At 42.5% G+C, this 23,236-nt stretch overlaps 1 protein-coding gene across 1 annotated transcript in view; it reads right to left on the bottom strand.

Moving 5' to 3' along the window:
* Positions 1-23,236, bottom strand: part of LOC126470068 (endoribonuclease Dcr-1-like) — a 287,625-nt gene that overhangs the window by 167,209 nt on the left and 97,180 nt on the right. The window contains exon 8 of the mRNA XM_050097576.1: positions 8,884-9,010. Within this exon, the coding sequence (XP_049953533.1) occupies positions 8,884-9,010 (127 nt within the window). The remainder of the gene's footprint in view (positions 1-8,883; positions 9,011-23,236) is intronic.

Raw genomic sequence — 23,236 nt, 5'->3', positions numbered from 1 at the left:
GCACTCTTTATCCAGATTTATTTCTGTTCTATATGTATCTTGGTGTCCTCAATAAACATGGCTTCAAAGCTAAGTCTTATACTTCACTGATGACCCTGCTTTCAGATTTGGACTCTATTCTGGTATCAATGTGAGAATCTCTCTTTTTATTCAACATGGTGGATTTTAATTTTTTGATAAACTTAAAAGTATCTTTAACATAAGTGTCAGTTTTTTCTATGAATGACTGTAGGAGAGTGGCCAAGCATTTGACAATCACATAGGTTTGGCAACCAATAGTACTAACAAAGATTTGTAAATACACCCTTGGTAGTAACACTTTTAGAATCTGTCTTGATCCCTCTGTATCTTCCATGGTAGCTTTTATTCCTCCTCACCATGTAGCATTGTTGTTACCCCTGGAAGATAAGAATGTCTTTATTTAAATTAAAATCTCTAAGAGCTATCTTCTCACATTTCATTAAATTACTGTTAGGTGGTTTGTTCCTAAGCAATACCCTGATATTAGCAATAATATTTTCTTTTGGTATACTACACAGTGCAACCATGCTGTTTCCTATTTTGCCTTATGGTTAAAATAAACACTCAAAATTTGGAAATTTTCTGAATTATGTTAATATAAAGTTCAGAACAGAAAAAGAGAAAGGATGTAAAATTTCAATTTTCTATGTGCAGGTACTTAGAAAAACTGATGGAACTTTGGAGCACAAAGCCTGGGGGGGGGGGGGGGGGGACACTCTCATACTTGAAGATACCTTCACAGATATCCAATCACCATCCCAAGCAGAAAAGAAAAATAATTAAGACACTGGTGGACTGGGCTAAAAGAATCTGTGAGCCAGTGTTTGGAGGAAGATCTCAATCACTTCAGAATAACTTTTAGAAAAATAGGTACTCTAACAAGGAGATAAACAGGACAATACGATGTAGAAGACCTGTAGCTTTTGGCGAAAAGGAAACAGCTCACTGAAAAGTTTTTGTCTCGTACATAAAAATGTCACAGACTGCATCAGTAGAGTTGTAGGAAGAGACAGTATTGATACCATGTTTAAACCGAAAATTAACTAAGGACATTTTTGTGGCCTTTGAGGATGTTTCCAGCAGCAAGGGATGAAACTTTACACATAGAAACATACCTTAGATCACAGCCTTATGTCATACAAAATCAATGTCATCAAGGATATAAATACCAGCCACAAAAGCCTGCATTGGAGTATAAATGCTTAGTGGCTTCTTAGTTTCATGAAAATATGTTGTTATTCTATACTATAAAAGCAGAGATAAACAGTATTCCACCCTCGACAGCTGTTAATAGCATGTGCACTTGTACACTTCAAATTTACTTGTGTTGAAATTAGTCAATAACGATGAGCCAATAACATCCCCCCCCCCCCCCCCCCCAATTCTTTAAAGAATCAAACTCCAATGTATAAAATAGCTTCAAACTCCTGATTACTTTACAAATAATGTAACGTGTTAAATACAGTACTTTATGATAATCATGTAAGAAAACGTTCAGAAAAGGTCTGAAATTATGTTTATAGTTTGTTGGAATTTTCTGAGTGCTCTCATTATCAAACAATGGATGAGTACAGTCTGGGTAATTTGTGCTCTGTTTTAAGCAAAAGCTACTTCGTTTCACATCTTGATGTTTACAACTTGAAGATCCCTCACTCTGTCATACAATTACAAAATTTTGCAGGTACAGTCAGTGGTATATGTGGATACTGTCTGTAACATGTATTGCAAATAGAGTTAGTAGTAAATAAATAATATATTATAATGATGTTGGGAGAAAATATAAAAATGCAATAATATATAACATCATGCATCATGCTGCAATAAGCAGTAGACATTTCCCCTTCGATCATTTTGTGGGGTTATCATTGAGAAAAAGTTTCATACACATTTGAAATTGTATATAAAGTTTATTGGATGTCACTAAGTGCTCTCATTCTCAAATACAAAATGAATGTAGTCTGGCTAATTTGCACACCACAAGTTATGTTGCCTCACAACAGACTAACTGTTTCTAACTGTAACACTTGTCTTACTGTGTCAAACCTTTAAAACAAGGTTATCTCTCTTGATGAGATTATGATAGCATTTCAAATTTTTATATTCAGTCAATAATTATATGAAATACTGAATTTCAAATTTTTGATGCAATAGAAAGTTAGTAAATAGGCAACCAAAACTGGACTGTGCGCCATGAACAAGGTTAGCTGTTTAGTAATATAGATAAAGTATCTGTGTAAATAATATAAAGGCATGGCAGAACCATGACTTATTTTAATCAATATTTTATGGCTGTGGACCTAAACATCAGAAAATTTTGGAGAAAGTAAAAAGTCAAAGACAGCACATTATTAAGATCTATGCTACCTTCAGTCGTGATCCTCCTACCCAGCATAACATTCCAAAACTCTCCAGATGGGAATTTGTCACCTTAGATAGCCACTTCACTCCTGCCACCATCCTGTACTTCATCTCCCTTAGCTTTCATTGACTCTGCTGCTTCCCTATATAGGTGATTGATTGAAGTCTATTCCCTCCCCTTTTTCTGCTGCCCTCCCTCCAAAGTAGTGCCAACACTACCAACCGCCCATCCTCCCCCGCCCCCCCCCCCCAAAAAAAAGACCTCCATTTTTCTTTTTTTTCTTCTTCGCAGATGGATCACTTAGGACCATGCGTAATCAACATTTGTTGGCCTTCCTTTTTGCCCAGTATTCCTTCATAAACAACGAATGGGCTAGCTTTCGTTGCATAGACCATGTATGTCGGTTAGTTTTTCTCTTTTCTTCCTCAAAATCCCGTGTTTTTGTGATTTTTCTGATTTCATTTCTATCATGTAGATTTGGAGACCCTAATTCTCTCAGGTCTTTTTCCGTCTGTTTGTACCAGTTCGGTCTTGTAGTTTTGTTCTTTAAAAATGTATGGATTTTGTGCGTTAACCTGTCTGAGTCCATTCTTTCTAAGTGCCCCATGAATTGGATTCTTCTCATGCGCATTGTGTCTGTTATTTTGGAGATATTTTTATGTATTTCTGCATTGGGTTTTGGATAATGTACCCAATCTTTAGTTTTTGGTCCTAGGATTTTCCTCATTATCTTACGTTCTTTCACTTCTAATTCCTCTTTTAGTGTTCTGTGTTGAAGGTTTAGTGTCTCAGATGCGTAGAGAGCTTCGGGTCTAATTGCTGTTGTGTAGTGTCGTATTTTGCAGTTCCACGAGAGACTCTTTTTGTTGTAAATGTTTTTTGTTAACTGAAACGCCGTCTCCATTTTCTGGACTCTTGATCTGACAAATTTCTTTTCATTACAATTTTCTGCAATCCATTCACCTAAATATTTAAATTCTTTTACTCGAGAGATGTAGTTATTACCAATTTTGAGATCAGAAGGTGCATCTTTGATGTCAGTCATAAATTTTGTTTTTTCAAATGAAATTTGTAATCCATTTTTCTATATATTTCTATTTATTATTATTTAATAGTATTATTCTATTTATTTTCTTTTTCTCTTCTATTTCATATTTACTTCCCATTCTGTAGATTCTTCCTGTCAGCTTTGAAATGAAGCTGACATAGTGCTTACAAATATACTACCAAATCGGACTGACTCATTTTTCTTCAGCCTTAGTCCCTTGCCTTCTTTGGACATGCACTTTTCATAACAAATTGATCCCACATAGCCTGGGTTCTGAGTGAACTGCCTGCCAGTCAAATCTCTTTCCTCTCTGAACAAGGACTCTACTGTTCCAAAAGCTAGAACAGTTGCGATCTATTTTTTTAGTGTTTCTGTTGACAGTACTGGGAGGTGCACCTCTTGAAGTATGGGGCAGCCTATCTGTCACTTTGTTATTTTAATAATTTTCTATAAATACCACCACAGGTCAAAACTTTCTGCCAGATTAAAAACGTGACAGACTGAGACAGAAACTCTGACACTTACTTTTCATAAACAATAATCTTACTGACTGAACAGTCATGTACAAATCTGTATTTCATTTAGAGCAAAAATGAATTTCCTTCATTTACAAATTTAACATCGTTAGATGTACCTGACAGAGAAGCTGTTGCTGATCTTATTATACAACTCAGTGCACAGAGCTTTCAAAAGATTTTAACAGATGCACTATACTAAGGGATTGCTGGATGAGCTGAGTCTCCTGAACAGGAGTGTGGTAGTACATCTTTCAGTACTGTGATAATGCTTAAATTGCTCAACTGGTAAGAGTACTGCCCATTACAGGCAATATTATGAGTACAAATTAAGATTTGGCACACAGTTTTAATCTGTCAGGCAGATTAACAACAGTGTAAACTCCACTGTTAAGTTAAAATTTCATTTTTGGGACAAGTGCATGGGTTTTTTCTGTATTGATAATTCAGTTCCATAACACGAGGCTAGACCCCGTTAATGCTCTACTGCAGTGTGTGAGTAATTTACATGTGAAGATTACCATACCTCGCAGTCTTGTAAGCTGTAGGGAATGAAATTCAGAAGAGATAGACCTGAAGGTACTTGCTGATTCACTGAAGGAGATCATGATTAGAATGACAGAGTTATTATTAACTTAGGTTTATGGTGTGTTTCAATTGGATTGTGTTGTCCCTGATTTCTGAATTTTGCATTGTTGGTTCCTGTAGGAACTCAAAGATGACATAACCAAGGGTGACTCATACATGGTATTTATTTTGTTGATGATGTTACTTTGCTTGCTGTTGGTTCTCTGCTTTCTGAAACTGGTGTTCATGTGACAGAAGACTCACCGAGTAGCATTTCAAGTGCACAAACATGAACAAATACCTCTGCCTGCCAATGATTTCACTTTGAACTGATGCTTATGTTTTTTGTATGTATTCTTTGAACATATTAGATGCCATTTCGCATGAAAAGGGTTGTGGGCAGTTTTATCCTTTTTGGAGCCTCAGTCCATATGTGCTTATTTCACTTCCAGTGATTGATAATTCCTACTCTCATTCCACCTTTCTCTTCTTTCAAGAAGACTACAACATTCTGTACATCATAATAGATGACCATCCAAATGATCAACGAAGACTTCAGGTGAAGCACATTTAACTCCAAATATGGTAAGGTGGGGTAAGTGCACAGGTAAATTCATAACATTCTACTTCAAATGGCCATTCACCCTTGGTGCTTACAGCTATATTTATTTCTTTTCCTGAACTGTGGTAATGCGATTGTCCTTTTTTAAGATATGCAAGGGTTGGAACATTAGTAGTGGCAACTATTTATTTACTGTTTGTACAAAATAGATATGTCTTTCAAAGTTTTACTGAGCTTCAAAGCATTGGGTATAATTTGTTACCAGCAATGTGGAAGTCGTAGGGATACTCTTAGCAGTGCCAGTTGTGTTGATAATTCAAGCACTGCGGTCTATTGTCCGACAAATTTGTAGCAGTTCTGAAGCGAATGCTGTGAAGTGTTTCCTTTTGTTTAGAAATCGAGTTGAACTTATGCTAAGCTGGTCGTAAATTGTGTTCCAAAAATGAACAGCACAGAGACAGAAGTGATAACACTTTCTGCAGGACCTAACCATCATTTTGCAGGACAATGCTCACACACGTACAGTGCAAGTTGTTACTGATTTGTTTTACTGATGGGGCTGCTAAGTGCTACACCACCTACTGCACTGCCCTGACTTAAGCCCTTGTGAGTTTAATTCGATTTCTAAACTGAAGGAAACACTTCACGGCATTCGCTTCAGAACTGCTACAAATTCGTCCGGCAATACACCGCACCGCTCGAACTGTCAACACAACTGGCACTGCTAAGAGTATCCTACAACTTCCACATCGCTGGCAATGGGTTATACACAACGGTGGTGACTTCTTTGAAGGTCAGTAAAACTTTGAAACACATATCTATTTTGTACGAGCAGTAAATAAATAGTTTCCACTTTTAAAGTTCCAACCCCTGTATTCCAAAAACATTTTTAAAAGAGTTGTAGTCTTCTAAACTGAATAAATTATTTATCAATCGAAAGGGGAAAGTCTGTAGATTTTTAAAATGCAAAAAAGTAAAAATTGAGTATTTCAAGATTTTGAACCTTTCCAGAGCCCCTTACTGTAGAGCAAGAACATTAATGGAAGCAGGCAGACAGCTAACAATTTAGCCCAAAATATGTAATCGTCTCCCACAGAATGTAATGATTGATACAATCAAATGCCTTAGATAAGTCAGTGCTCATAAATTACCAATAAAAAAAATTTTGTGCTCATAATCTGTATAAATATCTCAGTATAATGCAATTTTTAAATCCAAACATTTATGTTTAATGTCCAATAAATATGCAGATGGGTGACATCCTGAGAATAAATCATGGATGTTTTTTGAATCTTCAGTTATCAAATTTTGGGAATGCTATCTATGCAGTGGTCATACGTTGAGTAAAAATGCATTGACTGAAGGATAACACTATTGAATAATTAAAGCATTTTGATACAAAATCAGTCGAGCTGTTCATGTTAACTTAGCAGGTGACAAAGGATGTGTAGGTGAACAGATGTTGGAATTTTGTCTTTCTGTAGGCAGATTTATAAAAAAGTTAAGTTAATTTAACTAACACTAATTGCACTTAAAATTATTTCTAAAACTGCATTATTTGGTGTAAGATGAAAGATACACACTTTATAGTGTTTTACCTTACATTACACAACACAGATTCACCCACAGAACAACCAGCCCTTGAATTATATTTATACTTCATAAATATTTAAACACATATTTTGAAATATTACAACAAGCAAAACACACACTAGTTGTACAGGCAAGAGGCTGACAAATTATTGCATATACGTGTAAAATGTAGTTAATGCATTATTGCAGGTCTGTTGGATATGTTATTGTAATGTGTGTAGATGTCTTTATTTTTCAATTTCTGTAGTTTTAAATAGGAGTGTAATAATTATATTAGACCAATTCTAGTATATTTTTATTTTCAGATTAATAATCCAGACATGAGGGTTAAAACCATTAAAGAATTTGTGATGGAACATTTTCCCAATAACACAGTATGCATTAGAAGTTGAAAAGATAACAACTTCAAAGAAACCAAATCTTACTCTTAACGTTGATGGAATAATAGCCACACCCTTTGTTGGTGGGAGTTTCACAAGGTGAGTCATGATTTTTCTTTTAAGTCTTAAATTGTTTATTACATAATTGGTGCAACTAAATAATAATTCTATTGTTTTACTTTTAGGAAGAAGCACAGGAATATATTGAAATGGGAACAATCAACAGTCTCTTTAAGCTGGGAAGAAGCATTGGATTTATAGGTAAATATACTTCACATCAATAAGTGCTTTGAGAACTAATATTCAAGCAGAGAGTGACTTGGTGATTGTGAAAGTGGCCACAGAAATTTGTTATGCTGGAACAGAAGTTGAAGGAGTTAAAAAATATAAGTTCACATATACATAAAGAAAGAACTAACTGTGAACAGATAATTGATTTTAAATAACACTAATGTTTAGGAAGATATTAAGTCTGTAGAGTGATAGTTTATTACAATGAGATGTTAAAAAAATCAAAATATTAGCCAAATACATAAATAATGATTTAGTGTAGGAAAGGATGTCTGAAGGTGAAAATAACAAAATTTATAGAACAATACAAAAGCACTGTTGTGGAAACAAGACGCTCCCCAAGAAAAGTGGGATAAAATTAAGCAAAATGATACAGTATTTAAGAGATGAAATTCATATACACCGACAAGTTTCATCTCCTTTCTGGTTGAATAATCCTCAGGTAACCCCAAATTGTACTAGGCAAATGTTGATATGGATCCTTTAGGATTGTTAAGGCCAAGTTCTTTCCTAGCACTGGATTCGTTGTGTTAACTATGGTCACTAGAAATATTTTGCCATGTTTCCACAAAAATATTTATTGTTATAGTTTATACATATCTACGTTCTCTGAAACTAATTGGGGGATTAGTAGTCCCATGTCTCCTCTGGAAATGTGATGCCCTTATCTTACGCTCTTAGAAGTCTCTCTCCATGTGAAACTACTTCCCTCTTGTTTTTTCTGTGTATGTGGTTACAGCTGAGTCTTGTTGTATTGTCGACTGCATTTACTTAAACTTATGGACTGACTTTTTCACATTCATAAACATTTTGTTTTTATCTGATATTACTTTTATGTTGTACTAAATGTACTGACACGTTCCTCAGACATGATGGGCACAACCTCTTTCTGCTTGAAGCTTTGGAGATTCTCGATCAGGAGGATTAGTATCCATAACTGCCATTGTTGACTGGCTGTTGTCGGTGCTCAACTTCCCACATAAAGTGTTGAAAATTTTTTGGGAACTGAGAGCTATGTTTGTCCCATGTGCAACTATGGAGCCATAATGTCCGTCTAGGCAAATACTTAGAAGCATCACGTGTGAATGAGAAAAAAAGGTGGATGGGGAAAGGGGGGCAGAGAGGGGTCTTAGCATAGCACACATCACAGTGCTCTACATTAATGGATATTCATCTTCTCAACTTTGGACTGAGGTTTCTCTTTGTTAATAGAGCTACTATATAGTGTCAGTGATTTCATCAGTAACATAACAGGTGTTCCAACCAGCTAGTACATGTTTTAGCTTCATTTCCATTGCATTAGTTTTTCACAATTGTAAGAAATCACTCTTTCTTCACTCCACATTTACAACAATGTTATACTTCCAGATAGCATACAATCAGCTTTTCCTGATGGCTCAAACTTCAATTTATCTTCTTATTTCTCACAGCAATAGGAACTACAGGGCATCTTTCAAATATATAAGTTATAGAAGCTCAAGTAGCAAACAAAAATAATCGGCGAAGTACTGCTAATTTCATTTTATAAATAGTTGTGACAAACTTACCGAATTTTCACAAGTACAGTTGAAATCATACACAGCAAAAGAAAATGCCTCTCATATGGTGTCTTCACTTTTAGTTTTTCTACATGCAGCAAAAGTGAGAATGCTGCTCTGTCAGCACACCATGGGCCTAAAGTAAAATGGAAGCAGTGTTAAAATGACTTAAATAAGTAAAAAAATTAAACAAACTGTTGTCACACAGTCACTGATTTACCAATGTCAACGGAATGTCACAAACACATTAAATACAGAACATCACCAACAGGAGATGTACAAATGCATGAAAGATATACACTCCTGGAAATGGAAAAAAGAACACATTGACACCGGTGTATCAGACCCACCATACTTGCTCCGGACACTGCGAGAGGGCTGTACAAGCAATGATCACACGCACGGCACAGCGGACACACCAGGAACCGCGGTGTTGGCCGTCGAATGGCGCTAGCTGCGCAGCATTTGTGCACCGCCGCCGTCAGTGTCAGCCAGTTTGCCGTGGCATACGGAGCTCCATCGCAGTCTTTAACACTGGTAGCATGCCGCGACAGCGTGGACGTGAACCGTATGTGCAGTTGACGGACTTTGAGCGAGGGCGTATAGTGGGCATGCGGGAGGCCGGGTGGACGTACCGCCGAATTGCTCAACACGTGGGGCGTGAGGTCTCCACAGTACATCGATGTTGTCGCCAGTGGTCGGCGGAAGGTGCACGTGCCGTCGACCTGGGACCGGACCGCAGCGACGCACGGATGCACGCCAAGACCGTAGGATCCTACGCAGTGCCATAGGGGACCGCACCGCCACTTCCCAGCAAATTAGGGACACGGTTGCTCCTGGGGTATCGGCGAGGACCATTCGCAACCGTCTCCATGAAGCTGGGCTACGGTCCCGCACACCGTTAGGCCGTCTTCCGCTCACGCCCCAACATCGTGCAGCCCGCCTCCAGTGGTGTCGCGACAGGCGTGAATGGAGGGACGAATGGAGACGTGTCGTCTTCAGCGATGAGAGTCGCTTCTGCCTTGGTGCCAATGATGGTCGTATGCGTGTTTGGCGCCGTGCAGGTGAGCGCCACAATCAGGACTGCATACGACCGAGGCACACAGGGCCAACACCCGGCATCATGATGTGGGGAGCGATCTCCTACACTGGCCGTACACCACTGGTGATCGTCGAGGGGACACTGAATAGTGCACGGTACATCCAAATCGTCATCGAACCCATCGTTCTACCATTCCTAGACCGGCAAGGGAACTTGCTGTTCCAACAGGACAATGCACGTCCGCATGTATCCCGTGCCACCCAACGTGCTCTAGAAGGTGTAAGTCAACTACCCTGGCCAGCAAGATCTCCGGATCTGTCCCCCATTGAGCATGTTTGGGACTGGATGAAGCGTCGTCTCACGCGGTCTGCACGTCCAGCACGAACGCTGGTCCAACTGAGGCGCCAGGTGGAAATGGCATGGCAAGCCGTTCCACAGGACTACATCCAGCATCTCTACGATCGTCTCCATGGGAGAATAGCAGCCTGCATTGCTGCGAAAGGTGGATATACACTGTACTAGTGCCGACATTGTGCATGCTCTGTTGCCTGTGTCTATGTGCCTGTGGTTCTGTCAGTGTGATCATATGATGTATCTGACCCCAGGAATGTGTCAATAAAGTTTCCCCTTCCTGGGACAATGAATTCACGGTGTTCTTATTTCAATTTCCAGGAGTGTACATAGATAACATCCTGAAGAGAAATTTTAGGTGAGGAATAAAGTACACTACATAGCACAAAAGGGTTCTTTTTTTTAAAAAAAGAAAGAAAAATCTTATCAAAAGTGTAAATAATGGAAGTGTAAATACACACAAAGTACATATGCTTTTCCACAGAATGAACAGATAAATATGCATAAAAGCCTGATGGGACAAAGTTGGATGCATGAACAGTAACTGCTATCTGAATGAGCATGAACAGTAACTGCTATGTGAATGATCATCACTTGGCCAAATCAATTCTGTTTGGTCATATGTTGTCTGTTAGTGATTAATAATTGCAACAAATTATTATTGTGCAGTTGCACTGTCCTAGGCAGCAAAGTAATAGTTGTAATGAAGCCAATATTGCAGCTATTGTTCATAATATTGGAACAATTTTTCTTGATCTTATTATTCATGTACAATTTTTAAGTTCCAATAGCACAAATAAACAGAAACAATAAACACACATTGGTTGTAGTGGTTTACTAATACGAAATTTGTATGATGATTTCAATAAAAAGTTGTAACAATAAGGAGAAAAAACACTTCCTACTCCATCTGATTAATTAATATGCTTTGTTCATGTGTGTTGTATGCTGTGAAGAAGAAGAAGAAGAAGAAGAAGAAAGAAGAAAGAAGAAAGAAGAAGAAGAAGAATGAAAGTTTGTAAATTGTGCTACTGTGTTCAACTTTCTGTTTGTGTGCCTATCCCCTGCTCGATGCCAGCAATATATTTTGAGTAGCTATACTTATTCACCCCATTGTCTGTATTCCAAGCAAAATATGGTCAACAGAGCTGCCACATGTATAAATGTAGAATACACATTCAACAATACTAAAATTAACAGTTGTTGTACAGCAAGTCTTAAGAGTACTGACATTTCATACATTTCCTAATATAGCTTCATAAAGAAGCAGAACAGTACTGTTTTGTTCCAGGAACAGTTGATTTTCAAGCTGATAATGCTGAAATAGTTTAGCAATAAGAAGTTCTGGATAACTGCTTTGATGAATGTTTTCCAATAATCTAAGTCTTAAGAACAATTAAGCTCATCGTTTCTAACAGCAAGGCCAAGAAGAGCGAGATAGCATATTGATACATGAACTGCACAAAAAATTCCAGTAGAAAACATTATTCTCACAATGAGAATGTACATCAAATATAGTAAAAGGAATCATAACCTCGGAACACATTCTAAGTGAAAAGATTTGGAAGAAACAGCTCAGTGACAATTATGCACTACACAAGTTTGGGACAATCACAGGTAGCAAAATGAGTACACATATGCTGAAAACACAGTTGTTATGATGTCAGCTTCATGCAACATATCACTGAACCTTAATCTGCAGAAAATGAGATAAACTTGTATTTCAACTGAACAAAAAGGTTTGTTGCTGGGGAATACAGACTCAAACACAGCTGTTTTCAAATTAAAAGTAAAAATGTATTCTAGTGGCAGCAGCCTTCTGAGGAATTAATTATAGGTGAGAAGATACATATGTGGTTCTCTTACTTCTTGCTACCACAAAAATTTTACAGTTGAGTCACAGAAAACCAAAGCCTATAAAAAAAAGCCTGCGTGAAACACTGATGGGAAAAAAAAGTCCACCCCTTTAGAGGTTCCCAATTCACTCAAGATTTACTGTTACATCAGTGCATATGGAGTACATGAAATGATTGCATTTATAGAACAATGGCACAAGCAGTTATGAGGTACCATGTATCAACCCGTGCTGAAACACCTGTATTAGTATGTGGTGTAGCCTCCACAGGCAGCAATACATGCACTGACTCTGAATCCAGTCAATCATACAGATGGCAAATACCACCCAACGATGTGTTATGCCGCGGGTCCTTGATCTGTTCACATAGTTCTGTACAAGTAGTTGGTTGGCAGTCGCAGGAGTCACACCTGCAAAGATGATGTCGATTTTGATCTGATGATGCCACCTGTGGGATAGTATATGTACTGATAATGGTTTCAATGTCGCCCGCCAAGAGATTGCATAGTGGCATAGCTACCAGAGCACCTCCGTGTCTACCCTTTAGTAGTGCAAATGTGTGAAGCAAGCAGGCAACCACGCAAGGAGTCGCACTCGTGTTCCCTACAGCCAAATGATTGAGTTTGAAAGGGATCAAATTGTGGCCTTCCGAGTGGTGGGATGGTCCTTTCGGAGAACTGCCACATAAGTTGGATGTGCTGTGTCAGTTGTGCAACACTGCTGGTATCAGTTGTCACGAGAACATGCTTGCTCCTATTGACAAGGTTCTGGACATCCACACAGCACAGACGCCTGCTAAGATCTTTATATTGTAAGGGCAGCAGATTGTACACCTACCACAGCACAGATAAGAGGGCTTGTGAGCCCAGATGTGTCAACACGAACTGTTGTGAACTAGTTATTAGCAGTGGGACTTCGGGCATGCACGCCTCTTGCCAGTCTTCCACTCGTGCCACAGCACTGATGTGCATGGCTTGACTGGTGCTGTCAGAGGATCACTGTGGTCTTCAGCAATAAAAGCAGATTCTGCCTGCATTCAAGTAATGGTCATTTGCGCATATAACATAGCATGATGAGCACTGTCTCGTAGAGTGCATTTGTCCAAGACACAATGGCCCCACACCAGGTCTTCTGGCCAGGGGAGTGATAAGCTGCAACTCCTGTTCACCTTTAGTGTCACTGGAGGGGATGCTAACCAGTGCTTGGTACATGCAGAATATTGTTAGACCTGTTCTCTTGCCATTCTTGCAATGGGAAGATGATGTGTTGTTCCAACAGGATATACTCACCCACATACTGCCCATGAAACTCAACATGCTCTGATAGGCGTGGAGCAACTTCCTGGCCAGTACTATCTCTGGATTTGTCTCCAATTGGGCAAGTGTGGACTTCCATGACATCCAAACTAAGATCCAACATTTTCACTGTTGAGATACTACTTAACTGTACATTTAAAAGTTTAAGTAAGATTGTACACCTCTTCAACAACTGATACTCTCTGTGATATGGTTTTATAAATAATTTTGAGTCATTTTTACTAGTGCCATCATATAAAAATACTTTGAACTCTCAGAAATATCAACTTGCAGTGTCACAAATCATTTTATAATTGTGCAAAGAGGATAATGGACATCAAAATGGGCAATAGATATCACTAGCCCTTCACAATGCCTACTGTTCTGGCATCAATAAAGTTATTGAGAAGTCAGCCCAAGACTGCCCACAACAACAAAGTACATCTTTTTTATTGTACCCTTAGCTTCTCCCAATTGAGTTATGGCAGTGACAGCAAGCCTCTACTAACATTTCAGGTGGCTAATAGTGATGGTCATTCCAAATTTCTTGCACTGCTGATCACTTCCATGCTGTCAAAAATATTCTGAATTTGTGGTCTTTTCAATCTACTGCTGAGACTTCTGAAACTTTCTCTGCCAAAAACTGGATTAAGTCTCTCCTGGTGCCCCTGTTCTATGATTACAAGGGAAGTGCTTGACCCCAAACACTCGGCACTGTATGAAAATGTGCTCAAAATATAAGTCGCTAACACCAATTTCTATGCAAAACTGCATGTCTTACCACAAGTATTCAAGGTCTAAGAAACAAAACCTCAACATAATAGGAGCAAAAGTACACATTTCCCTCTTCTTAAAATATGGTACTTACATAATCTGATCAGCAAACCTTTTCTACTGGTCTGGTAGTGTTGGACAGCTATTCAGTCTTAAAAGTGTGGGTGTAGGATTTCAGTGAAATCGTATGTTAAAATCATAAAGTTGTGACTCGCCTATCATTCAAAGTGCCGCCGCGCAATTACGCGCGTCCTCTAAGTGCGGCACTGTCTGCCAGCCATGCAGCAGCTGTGCCACCTAAGCGGCCAGCCGAGCAGCGGCCGCTAGACTGGGACTCAGTGCTCATTCGAATGCTAACGTGTACACATGTCTTGCTTGTCAACTTACTCTGTGACTTATATGTGTTGTGTCATTCTGAAATATATGTGTTAAACTTGACGTTATAACAATTGGCGACGAGGTAGTGGATTTTTCCTTTTCACCGTTGACCCATGGGGTTCCATGGCTACTGTCGAGCAACTATTGCAAAAACTCCTTGAACAGTAAACGCTTCTAACAGTGGCGATTCGCGATTTCGTCGCGGCGTCAAATGCGGGGCGTTTCTCATCGTTGGCTATACCTTCTTTTCCTCCTTACGACGAGACGGCAGAAGACTGGTCTGATTATGAAAAACGTCTTCGACAGCACTTCTTGGCATTTCATGTCACGGACGAACAACCATGTAAGTCTCTGTTCCTCTCCTGGATTTCACCTCAAATGTATCGGTTGCTGTCGCAATTGGCTCCTTTGAAGGATCCTGTGTCTTTGTCCTTTGCTGAAATGTGCTCACTTCTGTCTGTCTATTTTCAAAAGCAAACGCATGTGGTAGCCTCTCATGTTGCCTTTTATCGTTGTCAAAAACAGCCACATCAATCCTATCGCGCTTGGGCTGCTGAACTTCACGGCCTCAGTCGAAAGTGTCAATTTGTTACTGACGTTCACAAAGAATCCTATGCCGATTCCATGGTACGGGATGCTATTATCCGGTCGGCGCCCGACAAAGAAGTTCGGCAACGTGCCCTTCAGTTGGCGAATCCGACCCTAGATGAAGTTCTCTCCATTGTGCAGTCTTTTGAAATTTCTCGCACCGCTGGGGCGCAAATAGAGGCGTGGGGTGATGTCGGGGAAATACAACCTCTGTGCGCTGTTGACGACGCGTGCGGCGCGTCCCCACCGGCCGACGTGGCCGCAGTGCGCTCCCACGCGCAGCCTCGGCCTAGCCGTAGACAACCCGCTAAGAAACTGCAGCAAAACCTCGGCAACTTCCTTCATGTCCGCGGTGTTTTACGAAACATTCATGCGAGGATTGTCCCCAACGTTGGGCTGTGTGTCACAATTGCAAAAAGAAAGGTCATGTGTCTTCCGTTTGCAAATCCGACCGCATACATGATGTTCATGAACATGACGCTGATTCTGATTCTGTGTTGTCTGTCAATTGCACTTCTTCCCTTTCAGGGAAGTTATTCCTCACTGTCCAAATCCTTGGTCGAGATGTTCGCATGCAAGTGGATACCGGTTCTGCTGCCACTATAATTAATTCTCAGACGTGTCTTCAGCTGGGTTCTCTACTGCTGTCACCTGTCACTCGGCAATTACGGACGTACAATAAACAGAAGATTTCTCTCTTGGGACAGTTTAATGCTGAGGTATCTTACAAATCCATCGTTCGCACTGTTCCCATATTTGTGGTCGACCAGAGCAACGCAGAAAATCTTCTTGGTTTCGATGCCTTTCGCGTTTTTGGGTTCTCCATAGATGACTCTGTCAATATTGTCTCTGATGCTATTCCTTATGCTCAACTGGATTCCTTGTCGACGACATTTTTGTCCCTTTTTTCTCCTGGGTTAGGCAGTGCAAACGACTTTGAAGCTAATATCACACTCAAACCCACTGCTCGGCCTAAGTTTTTTCGGGCTCAGCCCATTCCTGTGGCCCTTCGTGATCGGGTAAAACGGGAGTTGGATCGTCTAACTACTTCAGGGGTCTTGCTTCCTGTCACTTCCAGTGAGTGGTCCTCTCCTGTCGTCGTCGTTGCTAAGTCAAATGGTGATATTCGTCTCTGTGGCGATTTCAAAGTCACTGTAAATGCTCAATGCCTCATCGACGCTTACCCTATGCCCCGTCATGAAGAACTGTTCACTAAACTTGCTGGTGGCCAGTATTTTTCTAAAATTGATCTATCAGAAGCTTATCATCAACTTCCTCTCGACGCTGCTTCCCAGCAGTTTCTGGTCCTTAACACGCCTTTCGGCCTCTATCAATACCAATGCTTGCCATTCGGGGTTGCTAGCGCCCCTGCTCTCTTTCAGCGATTCTTGGAACAATTATTGCTCCCTGTCCCTGGGTGTATCAATTATATGGACGACATTGTTGTCACTGGCTCCACCACTGAAGAATATCTTCAAAATCTCCGCACACTTTTTCATGTCTTACAGACTGCCGGTCTTAAGTGTAATCTTCAGAAACCACAATTTTTTCAGGCATCTATCACGTACTTGGGGTTTCAACTCTCTCAGGATGTTATTCGTCCGCTTCAGCAAACTGTCGCTGCGATTGATGCCCTTCCTCACTACATCTGTTAAGGAACTGCAGGCCTTCTTGGGGAAAATAGCATACTATCACAAGTTTTTAACGTCTGCGGCTTCGGTGGCTCAGCCGTTGCATCGCCTGTTGCATAAAAACGTGCCTTTTCACTGGTCCATGCCATGCGAAGTGGCTTTCCAGAAATTGAAGACTATGCTGAAACAGACCCCGTGCCTGGCTACTTATCGACCTGGCCAACATCTTGTTCTTGCCACAGACGCCTCTCAATACGGGGTCGGTGCAGTCCTTGCGCACCGTTTTTCTGACGGTTCGGAACAACCCATTGCTTATGCCTCCAAAACGCTCACGGATGCCCAACAAAAGTATTCTCAAATTGAGAAGGAAGCTTTGGCCATTATTTATGCTCTTCATAAGTTTGGTGTTTTTCTCTATGGCTCAAAATTTCATCTTGTTACGGATCACAAACCACTCGTTTCCTTGTTTCATCCATCAACGTCACTTCCCGACAAGGCTGCACACCGCCTCCAGCATTGGGCTCTTTACTTGTCTCGTTTTAATTATGAGATTCATTTCCGGCCAACGGCTCAACATGCAAATGCTGATGCTCTGTCTCGCCTTCCCATGGGTCCTGATCAGGCATTCGATAGGGACGAACTTTTGTATTTCCACCTGGATGTTGCCAAGCAGCAGGTTGTGGATGGGTTCCCCATCACTGGGGACAGGCTGGCGGCTGCTACAGGTTCTGACCCTACCCTCTCCCAGGTTTTACGCTGTATTCAGAAGGGTTGGCCAGATCGCCCGTCCGCTAACACTTCTGATCCGTTGCGGAACTACTACGCTTTGCGCTACCGCCTCACGGCTAGGGATGGTGTTATCCTCCTCTCCACCGACAATGCTTCGCCGCGTGTTGTGGTACCTGCGTCTTTGCGTGCTTCGGTCTTGCACCTCCTTCACCAAGGGCACTGGGGTGTGTCTCGCACAAAATCTCTGGCGCGCCGTCATGTGTACTGGCCTGGCATCGACTCTGAAATAGCACACATGGTCGCTGCCTGCGGCCCTTGTGTGTCACAGGCCACTGCCCCGAAGTCATCTTTGTCACCGTGGTCTTCGCCTGAGAAGCCCTGGGAGCGCATTCATGCTGACTTTGCGGGATTCTTTTTAGGTACTTATTGGCTCCTTGTAATTGACGCCTACTCTAACTTTCCTTTCATTGTCTGTTGCACGTCGCCTACCACCGTGGCAACCACCAGTGCTCTCGCCCGCATTTTTTCTTTGCAAGGCCTCCCCTCTACTCGTTACTGATAATGGTCCACAATTTGCCTCTTCCGAATTTGCGGATTTTTGTGCTCGTCACGGCGTTATGCATGTCACGGCCCCGTCGTTCCATCCACAATCCAATGGTGAGGCTGAACGACTGGACCGCACATTTAAGGCTCAGATGTGGAAACTTCTGACTTCTTCTGCTGCTGATGATGCGCTTCTCCAGTTTCTGGCGTCTTACTGTTTCACCCCCATGGGCGACCACAGCCCGGCTGAGCTCTTACATGGCCGACAGCCCTGCACGCTACTTCATCTTCTGCGGCCTTCCACCTCACGGCCGCAGGTGCCTTCACTTGGACGGTTCACCGCCGACACCCTCGTCTGGGTACGGGGATATGGCAGGCGGCCGAAATGGAGCCCGGGCCGCATCTTAAGACACCGTGGCAGACGCCTGTACGAAATCCAGACAGACACGGGTGTTGCAGTGCGTCATTCGGACCAGCTTCGGCCTTGTGTGCCAGCAACGCCTGTTCCGAATGCCGCTACACCACCTTTGGCTCTACCTGACGCTCGGGATCTTGGCATCTCTCAAAACTCACAACGCTGCCCTCTCACCGTCATCGCGATGCCAGCAGAAGAACGGATGCCACCAGGAGACGTGCCCATGCAGGAACCGGATGACCATCCTCTGTCAGAGCCTCCTCCTCCAACGGACGCCGACACATCGCCCACGTCTCCTGTCATATCAACTGGACTTGCCGCAACGGGCAGATTGGTGCATGGGGCCCCAGCAGATTCGACTCCTATGTCTCCTGTCATCTCGACCCGTTGTCATCGGGGACACTTCCGTCCGTACGGGAAGCCTCCTCCTCGAGACTTTACGGCGAGTCAAACAACGCCTATGGACATTAGCCATTTCCAGGACACCTCCATCAAGACCACTGCAACAATTTCAAAGGGGGGAAAAGTGTTGTGAATCGCCGATCATTCAAAGCGCCGCCGCGCAATTACGCGTGTCCTCCACGTGCGGCGCTGTCTGCCAGCCATGAAGCAGCTGCGCCACCTAAGCGGCCAGCCGAGCAGCGGCCACTAGACTGGGACTCAGTGCTCACTCAAATGCTAACGTGTACACATGTCTTGCTTGTCAACTTACTCTGTGACATATGTGTTGTGTCGTTCTGAAATATATGTGTTAAACTTGACATTATAACACATAACCTTCCTTTTGTCATGCATATTTTAATGTAAGTTTGTACTTCAGTGCAAAAAGTATATTGTACAGCACTGAGTTAAGTCTGATGAAATGACAATCATATAACTTTACTAGTGTTTTCTCACACTGTAGTATTACAAAATCAATGATCCATCTCATTAGAGCTTATATTACCTAAAGTAGTACATATCAAGAGGTCAGCAACATTTTACTGTCTTCAGTCCTATTATATTGACATTTTGTTTCTTTGCATTACCTAAGTTCCTCTCTTAGTCCTTGAATAGGTGATCATGCAAATGTCTCCTGCAGTAAGACACACAGTTTTGCATGAGAATGGCTCATAACACCAGTTGGTTGGATGATTAAAGGGACCAAACTACTAGGTCATTAGTCCCTTTTTCCTTGAACAGAGAGGTCTATACATCAGAGGTGGCCCCCACGCAAAACTCAGGGGCAGAAGACCATAAGGTCTACTGAAGGTCAACGAAGGCTAGATAAGGGACAGAAAAGAAGAAAGTGAGACATAGGTAGAAAGACAGGTGAGGTGCCCCATGTAGGGAGCAGCTGGAAGCCTCCAAAATCAGAGTGCAATGAGGGGACATACATCCCCCCCCCCCCCCCCCCATCTCTACCACTTACCAGAGGTACCCCACTCAGAAACTGCCTAGGAAAGACCAGAAACATGGCTAGGGGAAGAGAGATTAGAAGAGCAGCTAGGGCGAGGGCAGGGGTGGACCACCAAGGCCATACAGCTGCAGCCCAGTCCAGGCAGAGCAGGCAACAGTGTGTTCTGCTAGCCCCTCAGTGGGCTGATAAGGTTGAGTGGTCCTCCCTTAAAGAGAGTGGTGAAGGTCCTCTTCACAAATGAAATGTACAACTATGTCATCCACTGAGGCATCATTGCCTAACACCAGAGAGAGGTTAAGAGTCCACCCCAGGGCAGCTAACCTGGGACAGTTCAGCAAAATGTGGACACTGTCAAAGGGAAACCACAAGAATAGTGGGGAGGGTCATTGTGACAGAGGAGATGACCATTAGTCAGTGTATGACCAATGTGGAGCCGGCAAAGGATGGTAGAGTCCTTGTGTGAGGCCTGCATGGGGGACTTCCAAAGATTCATAGTCTCCTTTATCACTCATAGTTTGTTTGGAGAAGTCAGAGTCAGCCATTCCATATTCTAGATCGTTAAAACATGACAGCATAATACCGTTCGGAGATTGCCTTCAGAAACACCAACCACCTCAAGAGTCAGCTTACTGGTAGCCAGTTTGGATAGGCTATCAGTAAGTTCATTTCCCAAGATCCCAAAGTGGCCTGGGCTCCAGACGAAGGTCATTGAGCGTATGCATTGTTCAAGGGCATACAGGGAATCCCAGATAGCAATGACAAAGGGATGGCAAGGGTAACACTTATTAAGATATTGCAAACTGCTTGAGGAGTCACTGCAGATGAGGAAGGACTCACGGGTGCTGGAATGGGTATGTTCAAGAGCACGAGAGATGGCTACAAACTCCACAGTGAAAACACTACAGCCATCCGGCAAGGAGCACAGTTCATTATGTCCTGTGAGAGTATAAGCAAACTGTATCTGACCATCAACCATCAAGTCACCAGTATAGACTATTTCTGAACCCAGGATGCACCAAGGATGGAGAAAAATTGGTGGCGGAAGGCTTCGGGACGAACCGAGTCTTCTGGACCTTGTGATAGGTCAAGATGAAGCTGTGGTCAGGGTTGCACCACCGAGGTGTAAGTGAGTGGGCCTGGGTTGGGGTGTTTGGGGGAAGAGACCAAACTGCGAGGTCATTGGTCTCATCAGATTAGGGAAGGACAGGGAAGGAAGTCATCCATGCCCTTCCAAATGAACCATCCCAGCATTTGCCTGGAGCGATTTAGGAATATCACGGAAAACCTAAATCAGGATGGCCGGATGCGGGACTGAACCGTCATCCTCCCGAATGCGAGTCCAGTGTGCTAACCACTGCACCACCTCGCCTGGTTGTGTGGGCCTGGAGGAGAATTGGTAGAAGGAACAACTGGAGTTCAGAGAGGAGGTCTCGGATGAGGATTACGAAAGTACTCTCTGATCTCGGCCGCCATTGTGGGAGATGGGTTTCCGTGTTTGGAAAGAGGAGATGGTACTTTGGATGCTTAGGTAATCTGCGAATGGGTGCAGCGTAACTGACAAGCTGTTGCTGGTGGCTAATCCGCAGTGGAAGGACCCCAGCCACCACGAGTAAGCTGTTCACAGGGCTAATTCGAAAGGCTCCTGTTGCAAACTGAACCCATGTATAAGATCCAACATCTGCAATGTTCAGGGCAATGCCAAACTATATGCCAGACTCCCATAAAAGATTGGATTGTATCAGGGCTTTGTAAAGCTGCAGAAGGGTAGTGCGGTCTGCACCCTAGCTGGTGTTACTCAGGCAGTGGAGTGTATTAAGGAGCAGCCAGCACTTTCACTTAAGCTAGCAAAGATGGGGAATTCAAGGCAACCGAGCATCGAAGATCAGTCCAAAATGTGAGTCTTGGCAGCTGAAAACCGAAAGCCATGGGTGAGGGCCCATGCCAGCACCTTTTGTATGGTACTTTGTAGCCTACGTTCAGTGACACCACACTACAGGAGCAACAGTAGAGGCAAAAGTTGAGGGTTATACTGAGGACCCCACAGCTGCTGCTATTCCATTGACGGCTATTAGAAAGAAAGGGACACTCAGTACAGAGCCCTGCGGTACCCCAATCTTGTAGACATAGGGAGAACTGTGTGATGCACAAAATCTGGAAAATACAAAGAGACAAGGAGATCTGGATAAAAATTTCGAGCAAACCTGGAGACCCCACTCGTGTAAGGTAGTAAGGATGTGGGTTTTTTTTTATGGCGCATGAACATCTAGGGTCACATGTGCCTACTTCAGAACTATAGAATAGGAAGATGGAACAGGAGGTAATAGCAACTACACATTAAGCCCAATCGACGGAAGCAAAGACAGTTAAAAACAGGGACTTGGAGAAAAGTCCATAAAATTCACCATTGAGACAACAGAGGTCCTGAACTAAAGATTAAATTTCCATCATCATATTGCTATGATGGATAAAAAGTAAAATGTGGTTGACAGCCCATGTTTTGTTCGCTACAATGACCAATAACTGAGACGGCAAATATAAATGAGAACATAAGTGGTTAAAAAAAGGGCATCCATCAGGAAATAGCGAATCATTAAAGGTTGAGGACGATGAGCACAAAATGTTGGAGGACCACCACATAACAAATGGCAATGGCTAAAAAACGGTGCCCAATATTCAACCTTGCTAAAATGGTCTCCTCATGTGAGAGGACTGAGAGGAGGTCAGCCAAGCTGCTGGGAGAGCTTTAATTCCTCCGAGCTTGTTCCTATGAAGGGAAGACCAGTGGTGACGCCAAAGGATCACCACCTGCTGACAGACAGCAACACAGAGATTACTGGAGGGAATGGAAGAACTAGCAGGCTGAGGTTCAAGGACTGCAGCCTTGGCCTCAGCAGCCTCGTTTCCCACCAGACCAATGTTACAAGGGACCCGCATAAACACCACCGTAGCTCCATCAACAGTGACCAAGTGAAAGCTTTCCTGGACCCGTTGAACTAAGGGGTGGACGGTGTACAGCACACAGAGGCTCTGAAGGGCACTTAGAGAGTCAGAGCAGATGACACAATTGAAATGCCTGTGTCACCTGATGTACTGAGTTGCCTGATACAGGGCGAAGAGCTCCACAATAAATACTGAGCAGTGTTCTGGAAGCAGATACCAAAAACTGTTGGTGCCAATGAGGAAGGCACAACTGACACCACGGTCAGTCCAAGAGCCATCAGTGTACACAAAGGTACTATCGCAAAGTTCTGTGTGAAGGTCCAGAAACTTATGGTGGTAGAGCGAGTCTGGAGTAGTGTCCTTAGGAAGCAAATGAAGTCCAAGGTGAACATGGGCTGCAGCACGAAACCATGGTGGCAAAG

Source organism: Schistocerca serialis, chromosome 3 (assembly GCF_023864345.2).
Source record: "Schistocerca serialis cubense isolate TAMUIC-IGC-003099 chromosome 3, iqSchSeri2.2, whole genome shotgun sequence".
Classification (NCBI taxonomy): domain Eukaryota; kingdom Metazoa; phylum Arthropoda; class Insecta; order Orthoptera; family Acrididae; genus Schistocerca; species Schistocerca serialis.
The sequence above is the reverse complement of the archived record's forward strand: the minus strand, read 5'-3'. Positions and strand labels throughout refer to the sequence as shown.